Below are 15,991 nucleotides of genomic sequence, written 5' to 3'. Positions count from 1 at the left end.
ATTTGTATAGAGCCGTTTCGGTACGGGGGTTTCGTTTTGGTGTGGAGGTGTACCGAACGAGTTTCCACACGGACATATTAAGTAGCGTACTGCACGTTGTGTAAACAATACTCAAAATGCCGGACATTTGAGGCATTTATGAAACTCCGCCCTGACAGCTCCGCAAAAGAGGACATGTCCGGTGAAAAGAGGACGTATAGTCAGTCTATCAGGACTTAGCCCGATCGCTGCTAGCATGCTAGCAGCTAACGGGCTAGGATAGACTGACCATACGTCCTCTTTTCACCGGACATGTCCTCTTTTGCGGAGCTGTCAGGGCGGAGTTTCATAAATGCCTTAAATGTCCGGCATTTTGAGTTTGGGTTGCGTGTATTTTCAATGTACGTTCAGGGTTAAGAAGGGGCTAAAAACAAAACAAATTGTGCGCGCAGCAGCATTGGTGAGGGAGGGACAGAGAGAGCGAGAGAGTTATGATAAACGTGCATGCATCGCCAGGCTCTGCTTTTTATCCATGGACATATTAAGTAGCGTAACACACGTTGTGTAAACAATGCACACCGAGGCACAACACACGGCATGCTAGCAGCTAACGGGCTACGATAGACTGACCATACGTCCTCTTTTCACCGGACATGTCCTCTTTTGCGGAGCTGTCAGGGCGGAGTTTCATAAATGCCTCAAATGTCCGGCATTTTGAGTTAGGGTTGCATGTATTTTCAATGTACGTTCAGGGTTAAGAAGGGGTTAAAAACAAAACAAATTGTGTGCGCAGCAGCATTGGTGAGGGAGGGGCAGAGACAGAGAGAGAGAGAGAGTTATGATAAACGCGCATGCGTCGCCAGGCTCTACTTTTTATCCATAGATTTATCACATTTAATTTTTTATTATCTATAGCAGGGGTGTCAAAAGTGTGCATTTTTGTAAAATTGTTCTTGTTTTATTTGGCAAGTTGAAAGAACATGGTGCCAGTATGCTGCATTTTTTCAATAAAATACTGGAAAGGATAGAAATGTAGTTTGTCTCTTTTATCCGATTATTAATCGAAGTAAGAATCAACAGATTAATCCATTATCAAATTAATCGTTCGTTGCAGCCCTAGTTTACGTTGATTGAACACTTATTGCACCTGAACCTATAAACCAGGGGTCTCAGACACGCGGCCCAATTGTGGCCCGCGAGACGTTATTTTGCGGCCCCCACCTTATTATGAAAGTTTAATGTTAGTGCGGCCCGCGAGCATACTTGCCAACACTCCCGATTTTTCCGAGAGACTCCCGAATTTCACTGCCCCTCCCGAAAATCTCCCGGACAACATTATTAAGGGCGTGAAGGCACTGCCTTTAGCGTCCTCTACAACCTGTCGTCGCGTCCGCTTTTTCACCATACAAACAGCGTGCCGGCCCAGTCACATAATAAGTGCGACTTCTGCAGACACACATATGTGACTGCAAGACATACTTGGTCAACAGCCATACAGGTCACACTGAGGGTGGCCGTAGTTGGCAAGTATGGCATACTTATGGCATATATTGATGAACGGGGCCATTTTCATACATAAGGTGCTCTGGATTATTAGGCTCATTAAGCGAAACAAAAACAGTCTGGTAAGTCCAACTTTATTCGACTCATTCACAATAACTCAGCATTCCTGCTTCCTCCACTTCCGTACCATGTGTATAAAAACTCCAAAATGGCACTTGTTAAGAGACAAATCTTAAACTCAAGGCAAGGAGAAGAGAATTCAACATTAAGCATTTCTTTCTCATGGTTAAGTATTCGCCGGCGTTATGATGGACTTCTAACTCATGTATTGTCATTATTGTTCAATCTGTATCCAGAAATGACTCGTGAATAGTGCGTCTCAGTCAAAGGAAATACAGTATTTATACATTTACAATCTTTACTTGTCTTTATCTGAATGTTTAAACTTATTAGTTGTCTATTTATGATTAACAATTCATAAATATTTTTAGTATTGTTATTATTGTACGGTTTATTTGTAAACGAGTTGCATTTAGGAACATCAAGCAAGGCAAGTTTTATTATAGAGCACAATTTGTACACAAGGCAATTCAAATTACTTCACAGAAAAGTACAAGTTGGCAAAAATGAAATACCCGAATTGTTCGGACTATAAGGCCCCGTTTACACTAAGCCGGATAAGGTCATGCAGGGTAAATCCCACCTAACCACGCACAACAATGCCACTGTTTAAGACCCCCTCCGTCCACCGGCGCAACGCGACCTAGTACGCAGAAAATGTGCACGTCATAGTCACAACCAGTGTCGCTTTGTGTGCAAGTTCTTAAATGTAACTTATCTGAACAATATCCAGTGTTGTGGTATTTCAATTAACTGGAATCCAGTGTGCTGTGGGGCCCTATTGTAGTGAATCCCACCTGAGCCATCATAAATTAATCAAATCTTTAATAAGCACGTAAAAGTACACAATGTGACAAACAACATTATACAACAATCAATCTTGGGATCTAAATATCTGGTCAGAACACTCCTCACTCTTTTGCCTTCACCTTCTTTGTCCATTCGTTGTTGGCGACTTTATATACTCTGGACCTAGACGTTGAGTCCGCAACATACATGGCGGACATTAACTAATACAGTCTGCTTTGCCAATCCAAAAGCATTCACCGTTTTCTGTAGTTTTCCCTCGACGACCAGGTAATACAAAGTACACGCGACCTTTTTTATCACATCCACGGAAGCCCGCATTGTCGTTGTCTCTCCTTCGACAAATGGACAAAAGTTTTTCGTTAAGTCGAATCACAGCTGACCTCGACATTGGAAAGTTCTCTTGCTGTCTGAGATGTGTTGTATCCCAAATAGCTGCAATCGCTTTCTCTTAAGGTATTCATGTGTGAAATTAAATACTTTACATTACAACTTTAATCCAAAATGACAAAACAATAAACTGCAACCCACACATACACATATCTGCTTGCCTTATCTGCTCAAGTGATTGTTTATTTTTTGGACCCAATTAAAAGATGTTTGTTTTCTCTGTTTATGTCTTCCAGAGGACCCCCAGGACATCTACTGGCTTGCTCAGTGCCTTTTCCTGACATCACAATATCACAGAGCCTCGCACGCACTCCGCTCCAGAAAGCTTGATAAGGTATTTCCGGAAGTTATTTAGGCACACCTAAATATTTTGACTGATGTATTTGTGGAGCTGACAAATGTGCTATTTTTCAAATGAACTCCACTATTGTGACTGATATCATCTCCAATGCAGCTGTACGGTGCTTGTCAGTATCTTGCTGCACGGTGCCATGTAAGTTACTATTTAATAGGGGTGTAACGGTACACAAAAATTTCGGTTCAGTACGTACCTCGGTTTAGAGGTCACGGTTCGGTTCATTTTCGGTACAGTAAGAAAACAACAAAATATAAATTTTTGGGTTATTTATTTACCAAATTTGCGAAATCTTCCACCAAAAATATTTTTCTTAGTGTAATATCTGATGTGAAGTAATGGGAACCTTGGATAGGTCAATAATTCATAATCACATTGATTTTGATTCAATATTATGTTTTGAGCAATGACAATTTGAAAGAAAAAAAACAGCTTTGTTTTATTAGTCAACATTGCAACTTTTTCTAAATTACATTTAACCTTTAAGCTTTTTTATTTCACTTTTGTTATGTTTTTGTTTATTTTAATAGTATTTTTAGAATGTGCCGTGGGCCTTCAAAGCATTAGCTGCGGGCCGCAAATGGCCTCCGGTGCACACTTTTGACACCCCTGCTATAGATAATAAAAAATTAAATGTGATAAATCTATGGATAAAAAGCAGAGCCTGGCGACGCATGCGCGTTTATCATAACTCTCGCTCTCTCTCTGTCTCTGCCCCTCCCTCACCAATGCTGCTGCGCACACAATTTGTTTTGTTTTTAACCCCTTCTTAACCCTGAACGTAGATTTGAAAATACACGCAACCCTAACTCAAATTGTCGGACATTTGAGGCATTTAAGAAACTCCGCCCTGACAGCTCAGCAAAAGAGGACATGTCCGGTGAAAAGAGGACGTATGGTCAGTCTATCCTAGTCCGTTAGCTGCTTGCATGCCGTGTGTTGTGCCTCGGTGTGCATTGTTTACACAATGTGCGTTACGCTACTTAATATGTCCGTGTGGAAACTCGTTCGGTACACCTCCGAACCGAACCGGAACCCCCATACCGAAATGTTTCAATACAAATACACGTACCGTTACACCCCTACTATTTAAAACACCTTTGCAGTTGTACAAATACCGTTGTAATGAACTCATTGGTGGACTCTTTGGTTTTACTAGTATGCCGCCAAAGAGTTTCAGCAGGCTTTGGATATTCTCTCAGTGGAGTCCGGTTGTAAGAAGATGCTGGACAGGAGTGTGAAAGAGGAGGTGGAGACGCCAAAGTCGAACAAGGACTGGGACATGTCGCCCGCCTCTGTAAGTGAATCTCAGTACTGAAACGACAGAAAGGTTAATTACATGCTCACATTCAAATATGCAAGCCTACATTTTTTTCTTGTTGACAAATATGACCTTGCTAGCTTGTGAAGCTGGCGGCATAAGGGCACTGATGGGCCAACTTTCAAGGCAGTTATCCAGTTGGGAATGACTTGGCCTTCTTTTGGTTGCTGCTTGTCGTGAAATCCATTATTTTTTTAAGGCACAACCCGATCAAAATGAAACTTTTTCATACTTTAGAATAGTCAGTGTACAGCAAGGAGGTTTGTTTGGGCTAGTTATTATGTTGGAAGACAACCACGTGGTCCGGTTTCCAAACGGAGGGCATGGTGCTCTACTTCACAATGCCCTAGTCCATGTTGGAATTCATGTTTACATACCTGCCAACTACTCCGGTTTTCCCGTAATTAGTACGGTTTTCATCAACCTATTCCGGGTTACGGTTGCAGTGATCAAAAATACGGTTTTTCATTCATTACATTTTTTATTTTTTTTAAAGTTTTATTCACGAAATCGCGTAACAACAATCACAATCGACACTGCTTCCCGTAACTTCCTATCGAGCCATTCCGAATGCCATGCGCGAGGCTATTTATAGCACCGCTGCCAAGCACGAGGCACCTGTTGCCCATTGTTTCCAAACGAGCGAACAATCATGGAATCAGCCGGAGAAAAATCGCAAACGAGTCTTAAACCGAAAAGAAAACTGCAGTCATTCCGTGAAGAATATTCAAAAGCCTATCCGGGAATAATTATCCGTTCCAAAAAGGGTGAAAACTACGCGAATTGCACCTTGTGCAGACAAGATTTTTCGATCGGACACGGAGGAATTAGCGATGTAAAAGACCATGTTGGGACAAAAAAACACAAGTCTAATGCTGTTGCTAAATTTGGATTTTAGCCACAAAAAGGTAATGACACCAATGTTATCTATTGGAATTGTTTAGTACTGTTATACTGTTAAAAGTGTTTATACTATTTATGCTTTCAAGTCCAAGTTGAAGAAATCTTGTTAAATGTTGACAGCATAACTACCAAAATACAGAAGTATGTCCTTAATATTTTTGCAGTGCTATTTCTGTTGAAAAGTTAAAATGATTACATTAGAGATGTGATGTGCCACTTTTCAAGTGTCTGATGGCTTAAATTCATTTTCATTAATTTTTCATATTTTGAATTCTTTTGAAAGGCTTACAAAAAAACTACATTTGAATTGTAATTCCATGCTATTGACAGGACTATTAATTTTAATGAAGTTAGCTTACCATGTTTACAGTATGATAATTGTGATAGAAATGTGAATTTTAGGCACAGAATATTGTTTACAATTGAACAAGGCAGTAGATTATACAAGCTTGGACAGAAAGTTAATAATGACACCAATTTTTTTTTAAATGGAATTGTTTAGTACTGTTTTACCATTTGTTTACTGTAAAAAGTGTTTATACTGTTTATACTTTCAATTAACAAATTGAAGTCTTGTGAAAGGTTGACAGGATAACTGGCATTAACTGTCAAAATAATTTCAAACTATTGAAGTTAGCTTACAGAATAAACATGTCAATCAACCCATATGATTTTTGCTGTAATATTTTTGTTTTGAAAAGTCACTGTGACTGATAGAAAAGTGATGGTTTTAGCAACATTTTAACCTGTCTGAATGCAATCAATCATTTTGCGTCGGCCCCTGAACCCCCCACCAGGACTTTGTCCTGGACCTACCGGGGCCTGCGGCCCCTGGACCCTGGCTACTAGGTTTTTCTGATTTCAAAAGTTGGCAGGTATGTGTTTATCCTATATGAACCACAGCTTCCCAGTTGTAGTTGCTGTGATACCACACCACCATGTAGGCCAGGGGTGCTCAATACGTCGATCGCGATCTACCAGTCGATCGCAAAGGTAGTATTGGTAAATCGCATTACATTAAAAAAAAAAAAAAATTGCATTACATTAAAAAAAAAATCACGCCAGCCTATCATCCATCCTGTCTTTTGATTGCTAAACAGGGCAGCCAGTCAGGTGACATCTTCGTTTTTCTGACACTTAGGTCACTGCGCATGCGCAAACAACGGCGCTCAGTGCAGCAAAGCTAACAAGCTTGTCAGCGAGTTACCGCCAATTTTCAGCCCTCGGTTTTTTCTCCTAAGGGTATAAAAATGAGTGGGGGAGCTGGACCAAGTAAGAAGACAAAAACGTATCACTTTCATACGGAATGGGAGGAGGACTTTTTTTTTCACGATGACATTTTCGAAGTGCGTTTGCCTCATCTGCCAATCTGCCATCGCAATACCAAAGAAGGGAAATGTTGAGCGGCATTTTCGGACTATTCATGGAAAATACGACACCGACTTCCCGCTGAAAAGCGAGCTGAGAAAGAGAAAGGTGAAGGAACTGAAAACCCAGTTGTCCGGACAGCAGTCATTTTTCACACAACAAACTTCAAAAGCGAAAGTCGCCACCGAAGCATCATTCCGTCATCAGAGTAAAACTTGGGTAATGACAAAAAATGTACATAGTTAATTGTGTTGTGTTGTGCAATATTGGCTCATGCCAATATTGCACAACACAACACAATTAACTGTACATTTTGTAATCAACATACATTGTAGATATAAACAATCCTCAATATATTTAGAAATAAATATATGTTTTGCATTTTTGTAGTAGGTACATCATTTTGACTTGATCATTTTATAAGTAGCTTGCATGCTGAAAAAGTGTGAGCACCCCTGATTCTTGTATTATCATTAAACACCTTTAATTTATTAACTATATGTGTTAAACATGCTTGCATTATCATTAAACACCTTTAACTTGTCAACAAAAACATATATTTCATAAATAAGTAAATATAAATGATATATATGAATGAGGTAGATCCCACGACTTGATCAATTGAAAAGTAGCTCGCCTGCAGAAAAAGTGTGAGCACCCCCGATGTAGGCAAACCACAATTATCTTGTGTTTCACTTTCGGTTTGGGGAAAAAAACAATATCAATATCAGGGTAAACTGCCAAGATACCTGTGGCGGTATGGGTGTGGTCACAACGGCGTCATCGAGTAATGTGATTTTATTTTTTTTTAAAGGCTCAAAAAATGTATACCATATTTTCTGCACCATAAGGCGCCCTGGGTTATAAGCCGCGCCTTCAATGAACGGCATATTTCAAAACTTTGTCCACCTATAAGCCGCCCCGTGTTGTAAGCCGCATCTAACTGCGCTAAAGGAATGTCAAAAAAACAGTCAGATAGGTCAGTCAAACTTTAATAATATATTAAAAACCAGCGTTCTAACAACTCTGTTCATTCCCAAAATGTACGCAAATGTGCAATCACAAACATAGTAAAATTCAAAATAGTGCAGAGCAATAGCAACATAATGTTGCTCGAACGTTAATGTCACAACACACAAAATAAACATAACGCTCACTTTCTGAAGTTATTCTTCATTCATAAATCCCTCGAATTCTTCTCCTTCGTGTCCGAATTGAAAAGTTGGGCGAATGTGGGATCCAAAATGGCCGGCTCCGTCTCGTCGAAGTAATCGGAGTCAGTGTCGCTGTTGTCCAGCAGTTCTGTGAATCCTGCCTTCCGGAAAGCTCGGACCACAGTTGTGACCGAAATATCTGCCCAGGCATTTACGATCCACTGGCAGATGTTGGCGTCGTCTGGCGCTGTCTCCCTGTCTTAGTGAAGGTGTGTTCGCCTTCTGTCATCCACTGTTCCCACGCAGTTAGCAGTCTAGCTTCGAATGCCCTGTTGACACCAATATGTAGCGGCTGGAGGTCTTTTGTCAATCCACCCGGAATGACGGCGAGTATTGAATTAAGCGCGTAAGCGTGTCTCTTAATGTGATGTTATGAGCTAGCAAATATAACAACTACACTACCCAGCATGCAACGATAGTGACGAGCATGCGCGGTAGCCCTGAGAAGCGTTGTATGCTGGGAGTTAGAATGTGGTTATGAGCACGCTGTGAGTAAACGTTGAGAACTCAGTTAACACGCCTCGTCTGCATTATTTATAATTAGACAGACAACACACTCAATAGGAGCCATTTTGGGGTCTTTACATAAACACACAAATGGAAATGAAACGTCACATATCCCAGCATGCACCGCGCGCTTCTTCTACGGGGAAAAAAGATGGCGGCTGTTTACCGTAGTTGCGAGACCGAAACTTTATGAAAATTAATATTAATATTAACCCATATATAAGGCGCACCGGATTATAAGGCGCACTGTCAGCTTTTGAGAAAATTTGTGGTTTTTAGGTGCGCCTTATAGTGCGGAAAATACGGTACATAATTACATTTAAAACAAGTCTGTTTTTATTCATTAGTATTAACATATATTTCTATTGTTTTGCAATATTTTCAATTGTTGCTGCTTTTTGTACAAAGTACTTTTGTTGAGATTTTTTTCAAGTGTTTGCTGACTTTGAATGATTTTGGCATGTGTGTTCCTACTTCCGGAACACACATGTTTGTCTAATCATGGCAGACTTGGTTATAGACAACGAAGACAAATATTTTTGGACAAATGAGGATTCACAACCTTATACTTTTAAAGCTAAATATACTGCTGCTTGTAGAAGCTAGCACGAAGGAAGAGTGAGATGTTGGAGCTGACGGAAGCTGGGAGAGGGGGAGGAAAGCGATTTTGATGCTATAAATATAGAACTTGGAGTCAAGCTATTTGAACATAAATGGATTGCTTACCCAAAATCAACATTAAACGTCCCCGGCCAGCTGGACCAGACAAACAACCGTCCATCGAGTGAGTCACTTTAATATTGATCATGATACACACCATGCGTGTTAGTACAACTACCGTGTATACACTGTCTAGCTAGATTAGCTGTGTACAAACAAAAGATGAAATGTGGGCTAACACTTTACAGATACTGTAATATGATTGTTCATGTTTTTTCAGTCAGTACAAATCGGTGTCGTATCACAGTGTTGTGCATTACAAACTCAAACGCGTTTTGTTTTGTTGTAGAAGCTAGCTTATCTCTTTCCGTAGTTAGCTTTTACGGCTAATACCGAAGCACGCAGATGTGTTAGTACGCTACAAAAAAAAATCCTCAATGTTCGCTCTTACAATCGTTATTATACAGGTTACGGAACGTAAATGAAGTATTGTTGACAGTTTTTGAATGCATTTTTTAAGTGATTTAGAGGTTGAATTGATTGCTCCTATTAGCTGCATTACTAGCCACCTAGCACGAGATGATTTTTGTATGTTAAAAAGAGAAGAAGAAAAAACTGTTGTCTTATTGTCTCTCTTAATCAATGTGAACAATAGGAAAAATTCCAAAAAATGAAGTGCAGTTCCCCTATAAGTGTTCAATGGGATTTTACAATTTTGTAACATTGATTGTTATGGTTGTGTTGACATTTCCTTTCTGCCTTGATAGCTGAGAGGGTTATATTTTGAGGAAGGTTATGTTTGAAATACAAATGTTTACATTTTATGTATTTTCCTCCTGGTCTTTGTTTTCGATAGGTCATAAAAAATATTAATTATTGATATCGACCAATACAAAACACTTGTACTGTGATACAGTTTTCAGCTATAATACCCAACTGACTCCTTTTCAGTGGATAGTAAATCTATACTGCTAAACAAGCTGCACAAAAGTATATTCAAGTTTATTTTGTATAGCATTGTCCCTTGAGAAAATATTCAGTCATTAAAAATGTTCTAGTGACGCATTTTTCTATTTCAGATCAGCAGCTCCATCTGCCTCCTGCGCGGCAAAATCTACGACGCTATGGACAACAGGCCGCTGGCCACCTCCAGCTACAAAGAGGCCTTGAAACTGGACGTGTACTGCTTCGAAGCCTTCGACCTCTTGACGTCGCACCACATGCTCACGGCCCAGGAAGGTGAGGGACGGGTTCCAGGCCTACTTTTTGTTGCCTAGCCCCGTTTGCAAACCTGTCACTCGTGCATAATTGTCATATAATCCTGTTTCCAATAGAGAAAGACTTCCTGGACTCGCTGCCTCTAAAGCAACAGTGCACGGAGGAAGAGGTGGAGCTTCTTCATTTCCTGTTTGAAAACAAGTTAAAGAAGGTAAAAGAGTTTTCCATTTAAAAGTTGACTTTTAAGCACTCACATGGCTGATATAAAAACAAAAAAAAGTACATTTAGACCACTCGGTAAGTCTTATAGAAGTCATAATAACTTAGTTGGCATTAGTGTAGCTAAATAAGGCAACCAAAAAAATTATAATAATAATGATGCGGCATGGTAGTGGGTAGAGCGGTCGTGCCAGAAACCTGAGGGTTGCAGGTTCGCTCCCCGCCTCTTGACATCCAAATCGCTGCTGTTGTGTCCTTGGGCAGGACACTTCACCCTTGCCCCCGGTGCCGCTCACACTGGTGAATGAATGATGAATGAATGATGGATGGTGGTCGGAGGGTTTTTTTTCTGTCAATATGGGGTGCTGAGTGGACATTAAAGGGGAACATTATCACAATTTCAGAAGGGTTAAAACCATTAAAAATCAGTTCCCAGTGGCTTATTTTATTTTTCGAAGTTTTTTTCTGAATTTTACCCATCACGCAATATCCCTAAAAAAAGCTTCAAAGTGCCTGATTTTAACCATCGTTATAGACACCCGTCCATTTTCCTGTGACGTCACACAGTGATGCCAATACAAACAAACATGGCGCATAGAACAGCAAATTATAGCGACATTAGCTCGGATTCAGACTCGGATTTCAGCGGCTTAAGCGATTCAACAGATTACGCATGTATTGAAACGGATGGTTGTAGTGTGGAGGCAGGTAGCGAAAACGAAATTGAAGAAGAAACTGAAGCTATTGAGCCATATCGGTTTGAACCGTATGCAAGCGAAACCGACGAAAACGGCACGACAGCCGGCGACACGGGAGAAAGCGAGGACGAATTCGGCGATCGCCTTCTAACCAACGATTGGTATGTGTTTGTTTGGCATTAAAGGAAACTAACAACTATGAACTAGGTTTACAGCATATGAAATACATTTGGCAACAACATGCACTTTGAGAGTGCAGACAGCCCATTTCAGGCGCGCTAAGAACATATATTTTTCCACGATTTCAGCACTCAGGTTAACCATACCTAAATAGACACAAAATACTGCATAACACAAGACTACCCGAATGTACTCGAATGATTGAAAAAAATAAATGTTTTTAAGCTAAATTATTGGTAAACACAGTTTATGTATAATTCATCCATCCATTTTTTTACCGCTTATTCCCTATATTCTGTAGACATACCCTCATCCGCTCTCTTTTCCTGAAAGCTGATCTGTTCAGTTTTGGAGTTGATGTCAGCAGGCCAGGGAAGCTAGGGTCTTTATCGTTGGAAATGCATCTGCTTTGAGTGTCGCAGGATATCCACACATTCTTGCCATCTCTGTCGTAGCATAGCTTTCGTCGGTAAAGTGTGCGGAACAAACGACTGACCATTTCGTCGGCTTTCCCCACACCCTCGTATTTTGAACAAATTTCGTCCAATTTCTTGCCACTTTTGCATCTTTGGGCCACTGGTGCAACTTGAATCCGTCTCTGTTCGTGTTGTTACACCCTCCAACAACACACCGACGAAAGTGAGAAAATGACGGATTGCTTCCGAGAGCGAATAATAGAAAGGCGTTTAATTCGCCAAAATTCACCCATTCAGAGTTCGGAAATCGGTTGAAAAAATATATGGTCTTTTTTTTTTTGCAACATCAAGGTATATATTGACGCTTACATAGGTCTGGTGATAATGTTCCCCTTTAATGAGAAATTAAATTAACTTTTTTGATTTTCGCAAATGGCTGCAATGAAACAAAGGGTGAAAAAGGTAAAGGGGTCTAAATATTATCCGTACCCACTGTAAATAAACATTTACACATTCTTTCTGTGTAAACACCTCATTTCACAACGTATCTATCTTCGGCTTCTAGTACAGTGCGGCTGATATTTGGACAAATATTTTTTTCTTCTAAAATTTAGTTAATGCAGCTCACATACTAGTGCGCTCTAAAGTCCGGAAAATACGGTAATACCAAAACAAGGTAAAACAACTGAACAGCACAGTTAACAAAATCAGCTCATATTTAAATGTTACATTAGAATAAAATGGTATTATAAAACAATTAACATTTGTTAACACACACACACGTACCGTTGACTACCGGTCCTGATTCCCAGGTCCCGGGATTTGGTAACGTATCACTTCAGATGTGAACAGAGGTGGGTAGAGTAGCCAGAAATTGTACTCAAGTAAGAGTACTGTTACTTTAGAGATTTATTACTCAAGTAAAAGTAAGGAGTCGCCACCCAAATATTTACTTGAGTAAAAGTAAAAAGTATGTTGTGAAAAAACTACTCAAGTACTGAGTAACTGATGAGTAACATACACACACATATCATATATATATATATATATATATATATATATATATATATATATATATATATATATATATATACATACACACACACACGCACATATATATATATATATATATATATACATATATACACACACACACACATATATATATATATACACACACACACACATATATATATATATATATATATATATATACACATATATATATACAGGTAAAAGCCAGTAAATTAGAATATTTTGAAAAACTTGATTTATTTCAGTAATTGCATTCAAAAGGTGTAACTTGTACATTATATTTATTCATTGCACACAGACTGATGCATTCAAATGTTTATTTCATTTAATTTTGATGATTTGAAGTGGCAACAAATGAAGAACCAAAATTCCGTGTGTCACAAAATTAGAATATTACTTAAGGCTAATACAAAAAAGGGATTTTTAGAAATGTTGGCCAACTGAAAAGTATGAAAATGAAAAATATGAGCATGTACAATACTCAATACTTGGTTGGAGCTCCTTTTGCCTCAATTACTGCGTTAATGCGGCGTGGAATGGAGTCGATGAGTTTCTGGCACTGCTCAGGTGTTATGAGAGCCCAGGTTGCTCTGATAGTGGCCTTCAACTCTTCTGCGTTTTTGGGTCTGGCATTCTGCATCTTCCTTTTCACAATACCCCACAGATTTTCTATGGGGCTAAGGTCAGGGGAGTTGGCGGGCCAATTTAGAACAGAAATACCATGGTCCGTAAACCAGGCACGGGTAGATTTTGCGCTGTGTGCAGGCGCCAAGTCCTGTTGGAACTTGAAATCTCCATCTCCATAGAGCAGGTCAGCAGCAGGAAGCATGAAGTGCTCTAAAACTTGCTGGTAGACGGCTGCGTTGACCCTGGATCTCAGGAAACAGAGTGGACCGACACCAGCAGATGACATGGCACCCCAAACCATCACTGATGGTGGAAACTTTACACTAGACTTCAGGCAACGTGGATCCTGTGCCTCTCCTGTCTTCCTCCAGACTCTGGGACCTCGATTTCCAAAGGAAATGCAAAATTTGCATGGTTGGGTGATGGTTTGGGGTGCCATGTCATCTGCTGGTGTCGGTCCACTCTGTTTCCTGAGATCCAGGGTCAACGCAGCCGTCTACCAGCAAGTTTTAGAGCACTTCATGCTTCCTGCTGCTGACCTGCTCTATGGAGATGGAGATTTCAAGTTCCAACAGGACTTGGCGCCTGCACACAGCGCAAAATCTACCCGTGCCTGGTTTACGGACCATGGTATTTCTGTTCTAAATTGGCCCGCCAACTCCCCTGACCTTAGCCCCATAGAAAATCTGTGGGGTATTGTGAAAAGGAAGATGCAGAATGCCAGACCCAAAAACGCAGAAGAATTGAAGGCCACTATCAGAGCAACCTGGGCTCTCATAACACCTGAGCAGTGTCAGAAACTCATCGACTCCATGCCACGCCGCATTGACGCAGTAATTGAGGCAAAAGGAGCTCCAACCAAGTATTGAGTATTGTACATGCTCATATTTTTCATTTTCATACTTTTCAGTTGGCCAACATTTCTAAAAATCCCTTTTTTGTATTAGCCTTAAGTAATATTCTAATTTTGTGACACACGGAATTTTGGATTTTCATTTGTTGCCACTTCAAATCATCAAAATTAAATGAAATAAACATTTGAATGCATCAGTCTGTGTGCAATGAATAAATATAATGTACAAGTTACACCTTTTGAATGCAATTACTGAAATAAATCAAGTTTTTCAAAATATTCTAATTTACTGGCTTTTACCTGTACATACATTGATATATACAGTATATAATTTATATTTATTTATTTTGCCGTTTTTGTTTACATGTTAAAGGTGTTTTAATGAATATACATGCATGTTTAACACATATAGATTCCTTTCTTTCATGAAGACAAGAATATAAGTTGGTGTATTACCTGATTCTGATGACTTGCATTGATTGTAATCAAACAGTAGTGCTGATAACGTACACGTTTTTAAATGGAGGAGAAAAAAAGTTCCTCCTTTCTGTCTAATACCACATGAAAGTGGTTGGTTTTTGGCATCTAATTTGTCCAGCTTCCATATTCGTTTTTATACACTTTACAAGAAATACATTGGCGGCAAACTCCGTAGCTTGCTAGCTTGTTTGCGCTGGCTTTCGGAGACTCTTATTTTGAAAGCGCAGGCGCGATGGAGCGGCACTTTTATTGTGAAGACAGGAACTGTGCAGTCAGTCTTTAGGCTTTTGACGGGATGTACGGTTGAAATAAAAAAGGGTCTTTTTTCCTTCACACTTTTGATTGATTGATTGGAACTTTTATTAGTAGATTGCACAGTACAGTACATATTCCGTACAATTGACCACTAAATGGTAACACCCGAATACGTTTTTCAACTTGTTTAAGTCAGGTCATGTGACCCTCTGTTTGATTGGTCTAACGTCACCAGTGACTGCATCTGATTGGTGGAACGGAGTGAACGTCACCAGTGACTGCATGTGATTGGTGAAACGCAGGCACTATGAAGGTCTGTCTGACAGACCAAAACAAACAAAGCGTGCATTAACAGATCGATAAAAATTAGTAGCGAGTAGCGAGCTGAATGTAGATAAAAGTAGCGGAGTAAAAGTAGCGTTTCTTCTCTATAAATATACTCAAGTAAAAGTAAAAGTATGTTGCATTAAAACTACTCTTAGAAGTACAATTTATCCCAAAAGTTACTCAAGTAGATGTAACGGAGTAAATGTAGCGCGTTACTACCCACCTCTGGATGTGAACGGTATTCATCCCCATCCCCATTATTAAACATGCTACTTTTAATCAAAGACTACCTGACTAAACTGACTGGAACAACTGAATTTCTCAGTGCAGGTGTACCTAATAATAATAATAATTTTGTGTTTATGCTCGCCACAGTACAACAAGCCCAGTGACCGAGTTGTGCCGGCCACTGTCAACGGTCTCCAGGACAACCTGGACATGGTGGTGTCTCTGGCGGAGAGGCATTATTACAACTGTGACTTTAAGATGTGCTACAAGCTTACGTCAATGTAAGTCATTGTCGCGTATCAATATAGTGAGTGTATGTGTGTGAGCT

General features: G+C 39.8%; 1 protein-coding gene across 2 annotated transcripts in view; it reads left to right on the top strand.

Moving 5' to 3' along the window:
- The window catches only part of cdc16 (cell division cycle 16 homolog (S. cerevisiae)), a 33,950-nt gene that overhangs the window by 2,111 nt on the left and 15,848 nt on the right, over positions 1 to 15,991 (top strand). For both annotated transcript variants that reach the window (XM_061970756.1, XM_061970757.2), the window contains exons 3-8: positions 3,036 to 3,133; positions 3,254 to 3,292; positions 4,314 to 4,451; positions 10,207 to 10,366; positions 10,462 to 10,556; positions 15,811 to 15,944. In XM_061970756.1, coding sequence (XP_061826740.1) covers positions 3,036 to 3,133; positions 3,254 to 3,292; positions 4,314 to 4,451; positions 10,207 to 10,366; positions 10,462 to 10,556; positions 15,811 to 15,944 — 664 coding nt within the window. The remainder of the gene's footprint in view (positions 1 to 3,035; positions 3,134 to 3,253; positions 3,293 to 4,313; positions 4,452 to 10,206; positions 10,367 to 10,461; positions 10,557 to 15,810; positions 15,945 to 15,991) is intronic.

Source organism: Nerophis lumbriciformis, linkage group LG13, assembly GCF_033978685.3.
Source record: "Nerophis lumbriciformis linkage group LG13, RoL_Nlum_v2.1, whole genome shotgun sequence".
Lineage (NCBI taxonomy): Eukaryota > Metazoa > Chordata > Actinopteri > Syngnathiformes > Syngnathidae > Nerophis > Nerophis lumbriciformis.
Note: the sequence above shows the minus strand (reverse complement) of the source record. Positions and strands in the feature narration are given on the sequence as shown.